Below are 9,825 nucleotides of genomic sequence, written 5' to 3' on the forward strand. Positions count from 1 at the left end.
ATGCTTGTTTTTTCAGTGTTGTGAGGGTATCTGAATCTGGTCCTGTGAAATTTCAGTTCAAAGTAAATCCAGATGGATTAAATCAAGAATACAGCTGAAACACACAGTGACTGGGGAAAAATGAAGAGGGAAGGAAGGAGTTTGCATTGTAAGACTGAAACAAAAGATATATGGACATATAAAACAGTAAACGACAATTAGAAAATATATTTATACTAAATTAAAACTTTATTGACTAATGTTCTCCAGACAATATGATCCAACGGACTATGGTTGCATACATGCAATGAAGTTGAACACAACAGTAGTTTAACATGGAATGTCAAACAAATTAATATAATGTATTAAATGAAACAATTTATCTGTGTTGCTGCAAAATGAAACCAAGCTATGTATTTCCTTGGTCAATCTGTGTTCAGCTAAGAGGCTATGCATTTGAAGAAACTGGTAGATTTCCTTAGCATATATTTCAAATAAATTAGCTAGACTTGTACTCTTTAAAAATTCTTTCAACTTCACTTGCATTTCAAACAAAATCTAAGTGTAAACACTAAAGTTGCTAGAGCCATCTAGAAAGACCTAACTGTCAAACTCAGAGTGGACATTACAGTTCAGTAAAAGTGAATATTTAGAACAAGAAAAATACCAGTTACTGCAAAAGTCATGTAGGCATATTTTATTATTAATCCAGCACAAAGCATTTCTTCTAAGTTTCTCACATAAAAGACTAAAGCTTGCTTACAGTACTACATCTTCTATCATTCAAGCATCATTATTACCTATCAGGAAGATTGGCTAGATGACCTAATGGGTCTTTTCCACCCCTAACTTCTAGAAAAGAAAATCATTCATGCCAGCAAGAACATGGTTCGCTACATCTTGGGCTTGATCCTGTAGCCTTCGTTCAGGCAAAACTCCCACTGACTTAAAAGAGAGATTTTCCAGAGCAAGACATCCAGCATTAGGCCCTTTTTATTTTTAAAAAAGCATCCATTTAGGATACATGGAAAATATTCTATAGAATTAAAAAAATATAATGACATGTGCTTCACTTGCATTGAAGGAATCAGAGAATGTAAACACCATAGTGGCCCACATCTTCACAATATCCATGAGAAAGTGTCAACTGCAAGTAATCTGTGTGCGTTTATTTCTCAACGTATGCTTCTGAGGGTGTTTTGTGTATACCTTTACCTCCACATCCACACACATATGTACACCCTTAATATACATAAAGGTGTGATAAAATTCACTAAAGGCAGTTGCTTGCCTGTCTTAACGCTTAAATCTGCAAGTGGCAGCAAACTGGGTTTTATATAATGCTAATTAGACTGGACATGAGCAGCAGGACACGAGTATCGCTGTGGGCAAGAGTGTGGTTGCCGGTTCTACGAGTGTGGAGCCATCCCACTTACGCACCTCACAAAATCTACCTGTGCGAAGGGCTGGAAAAACAGGTGACCAAAGTATTTCCTGGTGGGCCATGTCTGAAATTTGAGTTGAATGATTCAAAGGCTGTAGATTGTCCTCACAGGAGCCTCTCAACAACCTGGAGGACCACGTAGGAAAGTTTACCTTCAAAGTGCACTTTCTAAGAATGGAATGTTCTTGACAGGGAAATGATCAGAGGCACTCCTGGACTTTTTTGCTTGTTCAATAGGAAAAATGTTTTCATCTTCAGGCAGCACTTCACCCTGACAAATGTGAGTTCAATTATTATTGGGTTTTAGTATTACAGAAGATTCTTTAGAAACAAACACGATAGTACACACATACACATACACTCAGATATTTACAGCCTTTCTAGAAAAACAACCCCCTACCTTAGTACTGACTACCTATCTTTTTCCTTTTTTTTTTTTTTTAGTATTTAAATTCTTTAAACCAGCTACATTAAATACCGATGTGTACTGTACCACCCCACACCAACCCCACAATCCCCCCCAAAAACAGCAAGTATTTTAAAAGTTTGTTCGCTTGGTTGTTTTTATGATTGTTAAAATCTCCTGCTTGAGACTGTTAAGTACCACCTCCACTGGAACAAGATCAGCACAGACTGCATCTTCCAATGCACGTCGTTTCATAGTTGAGCAAGTACTGCAGCTAGAAGCTTAGATCTCCAGGTCGTCAGGTCGAGGCCTGCTGCTGGCTCGGCTGCTGGCTCTGCTGGGAGGCCTCTGGTCCACAATGGTGAGGGGTTGCAGCTCGTGTCCCGACGCCAGTTTTTTCGTGTTCTGGTGCTCATCAGAGAAGTCGAAGGGCTGGGCGTGCGAGTTGGAGATGGTGCTGCCAGCCTGCCCCATTCTGTTCTGCTCCGCACTGTAGTTGGCCCAGTTTTGCTCGCTAGCTTGCTTATTGTAGTTACGACAGGAGGAATTGTTCCTGTCTCCGGTAACAAGCTTGTACCCCGGGGGAGACATGGGAGACAAGGGGGCGGTCGGTGAGGAGCAGCCATTGTAATAAGCGTATTTGGGGGAGCCACAGTCCTTGGAAGGGCTCATGGCACCGCTGTGGGAGTAGGGGTCGGTTTTCCCTTTCACACGATCCTTGACACCCTTGAAGAACACATAGAAAAGCTCGATGATGTTCAAGGCAAGAGACACCAAGGACACGACCAGCATGAAGAGGATGAAGATGGTTTTCTCAGTTGGACGGGAGAGGAAACAGTCCACTCTGTGCGGGCATGGATCTCGCTCACAGGTATAGATGGCATTCAGGCTAAACCCATAAATGTACCACTGTATCAGCAAGAAAGCCACCTCGAAGACAGATTTAAACAGGATGCTGATGATGTAAGTACGGAGCAGTCCCCCACGCATCTTCACTTTGCCATGCTCTTCGATCCCATACTTGAATTTCTTAATTTCTATTTGCTTGAGGTGCATATCCACATTCACACCATCATTTTGGACCACCTTGAGCTCTTCTTCTCTTTTGTTCAGCTTCTCTTCTTTCCTCATTACGTAGAACACGTGCGCCAGGTACAAAAGGGTAGGTACAGACACAAATATGATCTGCAGAACCCAGAAGCGTACATGGGAGATGGGGAAGGACTTGTCATAGCAGACGTTCTCGCAACCAGGCTGTTGAGTGTTGCACCGGAAAGCAGACTGTTCATCTCCCCAAGCAGATTCGACTGCTGTCCCCAGTAGCAAGATTCGGAAAATAAAGAGGACAGACAGCCACACTTTCCCTCCTGCAGTAGAATAGGCTTGAACCTTGTCAAGAAGTTTTCCCAAGGCACTCCAATCACCCATCTTCACAGGATGCTGGCTGAAGAAGGACACAAAGGAAAAAAAAATAGTGATGGTTAAGACAGAACTTTAATACCTTCGATACACTGAATCACAGATTAATGCTAATAGAGCAGTGATGTCAGCTTTGTTTTAATTCATGTGTTTTACATGATCTGAAGAGAAACCAGAATTTTAGTTAGTCTGCAGTTCGAGTGGGAAGTCAGGGAAACTGAAAAGAGAGAGTAACATATAATGTCTCGGTGGCAGCCTCAGTTCAATGATCTACACCTGCCTCAGGTAGAAACAGCTGTGACACACCGCTGAAGCAGGGTGTGGAAGTACGTAGTGGCATTGCCTGAATATGCTAGGAATAAATTAAATGAAAGATTTTCTCTCTTTCAGTGTGGATTGTTCATGGTAATTTTTATGTTCAGTCTTTAAGAGAATAAGAAAGCAAACCATAGTATAACCTAATACAAAAGGTTATACTAAGTTAATGTTAGGGTCAGATACCTAAAATTTTATTATTGCAAAATGTGTGCTATTTCTCCTACAGCAACATTAAACTGAGCTCTTGCATATCACTACATTGTATGTAATACATTTAAAAGTATAGTTGCTAATGATGCCAGGTTTATACTATACTCAATTTTAGAAAAAGTTTGCTATTTAAATAAAGTTTATACATTAGTATTTGCAACACAAAGATCAAAGTAGTATTTGTTACCTATACTTTTATGAAGGAACCAAAAATAGTAAATACATGAAGCACAGCTAAGCTCATGTTACCATATTGGAGGAACTGGTTTCCTGTTTATCTGTGGCTTGCTTAATTTATTGTAGTATCAGCTTTGTATTTGCATCTTTTTGTATTTAAATTCTTTCACTTTGTTTTGAAAGGAAAAAAGATTTAGCAAGAAAAAAGGTAAATGAGCTCTTTCTGTTTTTAAGGCAACCCCTGGCATGCAGTTTGCATTCCGAGTGTTGAACACTGCAAGTTTAAATCGTCTCTCTCTACTTGAGTTTTCAAGTGCGCATTTCTGGGACACAGGCAGCTTCTCAGGGATATCTGGAAATACACTGGATGACATAAAAGAAATGAAATTGTTTACTTGATGTTCTAGATTCCTAGGAAAAACAAAGTTCACTACAGGATTTTTATCAACTGGAGAATGGTAATCTTATCTGCATAAAAACTTACATTTTAACTTGCCCCACATGAACAAGCATGTGAAATCGGGCACTTAAAAGGAAAAATAATCACAAAGTTTCCCTTTTAAAGTAGATGCTGCTGGGTATAGATATTTGTTCCGTGCATGCTGAGTAATCCCTTCCTGGTATTAATAGTTTTGATAACGTCCAAATGATTTCCTCCCCATCGCATCATGGATATGTTCCCTAGCGAAGGTCATTTATAGAAAAAGCCCTTTTTAGATAATTCATAAAATAGGAAATTTTAGCACCAGGGAGATTTTCTTTCAAGAAGCAGTGAGTCACTGGAAACACAAGATTATAAGTCTGGCAAACTCAATCATAACAATAGATGCCAAATAAAAACACACCGTTCCTGCCATCGGAAAGAGTCTGAGAGAGTAATGGGAGGCAAGCGTTTAAAGTACTGGCTCTGATAGCTCCAAGATGCCAATTATCTTTTGAACCCCTGAAAAATATCCCAGGGCCATTTCCTCAGTCCGCTCAGTCAGCTTGCTCTGAAGTTTACCTACTGCGGCGTGCAGACCCTTCCTCATCTAATTAGTTCTTCACATGAATGAAGCCCCATCAAAGGATCAGGCCTGCTCCGGACTTTTAAATCTGGAAGCCTCTGCTGGGAGGAGTACACAGCGTGTTTGTCTCCGACACATCCCTTCAGCCATTCCCAGCTTTAGTCCTTCCCAGGAAAGGCTAGCTTGTCTTTATGGGCTCGGGGTGGCAGAGAAGGAGTCGGGCACACGAGCACAGAGGTCTCTGGAAAGGCTGGAATGAAATGTGACCACGCTCCTCCTCAGGCTGGGATTGTTAAAACAGAGAACAGCCTGTAACTATACAACATGTGAAGTTTGTTTTAAAGGCAAGCTATTTGCTCCGTGTCTTAGAAGTGGAAGTGGACAGAAGGAGCCTTTTTCAAGTAACAGCTTCTTGATTTAATTAGTCAGCTTTCCGATGATTCGAAAGTACTGCATTACAGACTTTCCTCAGACTCAACATATTTTTTTACTGTCTAAATGTTATTTCAGATTGAAAGTTTGATTAAGAAAACAGAGGACGTGTTATTTCTAGGCAGTTATGTGTTGTTTATTTTTTAATTACACTCCACTCTGGTCCATTAATGCAACGTGATTTACTTCAGTTTTGACCTACTTAATCCCACACCTGCAATATTTTGAGAATTTACTACCTATTTTTTAATTTGCTTCAGCATGCAAAATTGCTATGTTTCATTTATGTCCTCTGGCAATATAAACTCCAGGAGGAAACATTCCATGCTTGAATTACTCATACATAGTTTCGAAAAGCAACTTTTTTTAAAGAGATCACTTACTAGCTAGCCTTTGCCAGTGATAAAAAACCCCACATCAATTCAAAACATTGTACTGTTAATCAGATAACCTTGTGGTGGCACAAATATATTACTCCTTTGCTTAAGTGGATTCTATTGCTTTATGAAACACAGTACTTTGTTTTGTTGTAGAGAAAACTCATTCATCGGATCTAACTTGTTTACTTTCAGGGCACTGAAAGACCATTTTTATTAACTGATTACATTTTCTGTTTACTGGGTATGAAAAGAGGTTTTGTATCAAACAGTTATTTAAGTATTCTAGCTTTGTAAATAGATTGACATGGATGGCAGATAGCCTTTAAAAATAGTTCTTCAGCATTCTGGACTTAAACTTCTTTTAACACTTCCAGACACCTTAAATGAGTCCACTGAATGACACAGGTTGACCTGATCGATTGATACATACCTGTTTACTGGGTATGAAAAGAGGTTTTGTATCAAACAGTTATTTAAGTATTCTAGCTTTGTAAATAGATTGACATGGATGGCAGATAGCCTTTAAAAATAGTTCTTCAGCATTCTGGACTTAAACTTCTTTTAACACTTCCAGACACCTTAAATGAGTCCACTGAATGACACAGGTTGACCTGATCGATTGATACAATTTCAGTACTTCAGGAATTCAAGGATATGGCTGATGATGAGTATGTGCTTTTCATGAGTTCTTACTGATTATTACTTTACAGGATTATAACCTTTTTCTGAGACAGACTAATGCCGGCCTAGTAAACTCTTCAAAAGATGGATTTCTTCCAGGTCCTACTGTGTGGGTAAAGATAGGAAAAAAAAAGCCATAGAGCAGCATTCATCTGCATGGGTTTTGGATGACCACATGTATAAGAAATTTGATTTGTAAGCCACAATTAAGAAATTCTAGAACTATTTTTTATGGACGGCATTGATCATGTCATCTGGTTCATATTTTCCAGGAAGAATAATGCAAACTCAGTGCTGTGGTAACATGCCCAGGTCTGACTACAGTGTTAGAAGGTCACATGCTAGTGGATGGAAGAGCAGTAAGGGTTAGAGTGGGATCTAAAATGGGATTGTGCAGCTGAAGCAGTTGGGAAACAGGCCAAAGTTTTGGTTTTCCAACCTTTTCCACCTTTTTATGGGTGCTCACACACACATAAATAGCCAACAAAAGAGAAGATTCTGGACCTTGAACGTCAATCAGCTTGAGTGTTTCCCAAAAGCAACCAGCATTGCAGAGAAAGGCACTGAGATGTACAACTGATGGGGTTTGGATGGGTTGGAATAGGGAAGGCTAGTTTTCTGAAATCTTACAAAAATCAGCAAATGTCTTCCAGACATTCCCCTGGGAAGGTGTAGTTCATTTGGAGGTCTGCAGATGAGCTTCAGTTCATTTCATCCACTGGACAAAGATTACGCACTAAATGGTTGCAGTAACTAGAATTTAAAGTGTCACAACTGTGTGTTTTTTTCGTTGTCTGCTAGTATTGCTGGTGGTCAGGCACTTGTGGATCTACCCCATCGCCTTTGCCTCTCCCATGTTATACCCTCTCCACCTAATTTAATTCTAAAGCATAGTTGCAAAAGCAACCGTAAGCACTTTCTTAGACATTCTGCAGTTGTACAAGTCAGGTCTACCCTCTGTGTTGCTGCCCAGATTCATCCTTCTCCTGACTCACTTTGGAATTAAGAGAAGAAATGCTGAATTCCCTGAGGGGGCCTTGGGCCCTCTGATGCTCCTGCCTGCAGATTTTGAAATCTGGATTTCTACAATGTACGTGTGGCATAAACAACAGACCAGGTGCCTCCATGCGAGATAAATTCAGTGGGTAACATGGGGAGGAGATACCAGAGACTTGGGGAAAGAGAGCGACGTATCTGATGAAACAGATATATTGCTCAATGTCATCTAACCTTCCTCATGCCCACAGGAATCCTTGGCCTAAACCGACGTTCATTTCAGAGACAAATAAAATTAATCTTTTGGGCTTGCATAATATGAGAGCTGAGATAACTTTACAGTGTTGAATCTGTTTGCGCTCCTGAGTCTATAAGCATTCAGATTTATGTCACAAATCAAATCCCTTGCGTCCCTCTCTGAACCCAGCCTGCTGCTCACCCTTCTCCCATTTGTATGCTTGTTAGGTATCATGGGTCAGTGCCAGTGTTTGGCTTTGAAGTTTCTGAAGGAAACACTTCAGTAAACATCCCAAAGACTAGAGGCTTAAATTCTGCAGTGTAGTGTGCTGTCCAGATGTTAAAGATGGCAGGATGAAAGCTTCACGCAAATCCTCCAACTTGCTCCCTATGCGCACACACACACGCACACACATGGAAGTCAGGCACAAGGTGTCTGTAGCCCATTTTTGTCCCCATTACCAGGGGTTTGCATCATAAATCTCACACACAAAAATCAAAAGGAACTCCTCAGTTGAAATATGCCACTTCATGAGGCTCGGTGGTTATCTCAAGGCAAAACGTGAGGACACGCATAAGCACACAATATTCTTGTTTAAGAGGAAAACGTGTTACTCGATAAGATAGACTCTGTGCTTCGTCTGTCTTTCAACTGAAGGCTCTTTTTCCTGCCTCCTCGTGTTGCTCTTTAACTACTGGCAAGCAGCAGGCAACAATCGCTGTAAGGAATCGCTCCAAGTCTTGCAACGTAAAAAGCTTTTTAGTTCTCCAAGAGATGCTGCTCAAGCATTTTTTTCCTCCGCGTTTTGGTATTTAAGCCTTCAAGGTAATATAAAGGGAATGTGTCATATTGGGATTATGACACATATTGTGGATATTCTTGCACAGCTCTTCCTAGACAACTTTCATTTATATCTGCCCAAGACTTTCACAGACGTTGCCAACGTGGTAAGGCATATCATGGTATCTCACATTCCTCCTCTAAAAACCTTCACCGAGGTTGCTAAAACAGAGTAACTATATACAAACCAGGTTAAAAATCCGTAACCCACGTCTGGATTTTATCACATCTATTTTAAAAGAAAAGGGGAAAACTTATCAGGAAGACCACGTGAAAGTCACCACTTTAGTAGCTGCAGCATGTAACAAAGCACCCAATTAAGAACCTTGCTCTGCACAAACTATTAGGCATCAATCAGGATTTCCGTATGAAAGCAAAATGCGTGGGGCAGGAGGGGGACGCACTCAGGACAAGGTCTCCCTGTTCCCGACTTCTGATGCAACTGCGGTACGACAGAGGAGACTGAAGCGCACCTCGGTTTTTCCTTTAAAGAAGCTGAGTTAGTCTTAGGCAAGTACACAGAGGAGCGATTCCACCCAAACACTAGCAACAAGTCTGCAACTCAGCCCTGCAGTTACAACTCCACCGCAGTTTCTCTCCCAGTGGAACAAGGTTAGAAGTTTGAAAAGTGTAGTATCTGAAGAAATGTATAGAAATATGACCAAAGAAAGCAAAGAATTCCTACAGGTTTCAACTTGGCACTTTAAGAGAACTTAGGCTTTTACAGATGTATATTTTTAAACAAGTTCAACCATCAGCGCAATAACACAAAATTCTTAGGGTGAAAAAAAAAAGTGTTTTCAGAAAAAATGATACACAAAAGGATGAAAAAGGAAAACTTTCAACTTACCCTTGCTGATCAGCAGTGAAACTGGATCAGAGTACTTCTTTGGAGGGTTAAAGTAAAATGGAAGAGCGCGTTCAGGCACTCAGACCTGTCTATTTAAACTTTAAAAGTCTACTGCTGTTTTGTATTTTTCATCCTTCCTTCCCCACTAATGAAAGAAAAGTGCTGATACCTCGTAAAAGTTTTTTCTAACTTGGAACACTGGGAGAGCTTTTAACAAGTTTTCAAGCCTCTGACTGTGAAAGAGGAGGGGAAAAGGAGGGGTAGCAGCCCAGGAGGAGGGGCGCTCTGCAAATGGAGAGGAGGAAGGTGGGGGAGGAGGGAAAGAACTGAAGGCACAGCAAAAACCAGCCCGGGGAAAAGGAGAGAGCGAAGGCATGAAAGTCCACTCTTGCTGATGTAACAAAACAAATACAAGGGCAGCCAGCAGCCGCCCACCCCCACCCCCCCC

General features: G+C 40.8%; 1 protein-coding gene across 1 annotated transcript; it reads right to left on the reverse strand.

Moving 5' to 3' along the window:
• Positions 1 to 207: 207 nt before the first annotated feature.
• Positions 208 to 9,625, reverse strand: GJA1 (gap junction protein alpha 1). The gene is made up of 2 exons (XM_009289122.1): positions 9,378 to 9,625; positions 208 to 3,273 (listed from the first exon to the last, which is right to left on the reverse strand). The coding sequence occupies exon 2, from the start codon at positions 3,255 to 3,257 to the stop codon at positions 2,112 to 2,114; it is 1,146 nt and encodes a 381-aa protein (XP_009287397.1). The 5' UTR covers positions 3,258 to 3,273; positions 9,378 to 9,625; the 3' UTR covers positions 208 to 2,111.
• Positions 9,626 to 9,825: the final 200 nt, after the last annotated feature.

Source organism: Aptenodytes forsteri, unplaced genomic scaffold (assembly GCF_000699145.1).
Source record: "Aptenodytes forsteri isolate BGI_AS27 unplaced genomic scaffold, ASM69914v1 Scaffold217, whole genome shotgun sequence".
NCBI classification, from domain to species: domain Eukaryota; kingdom Metazoa; phylum Chordata; class Aves; order Sphenisciformes; family Spheniscidae; genus Aptenodytes; species Aptenodytes forsteri.

Excerpts from the sequence above, each read along its gene's own strand:
- GJA1 (XM_009289122.1), bottom strand. The coding sequence starts at position 3,257 with ATGGGTGATTGGAGTGCCTTGGGAAAACTTCTTGACAAGGTTCAAGCC.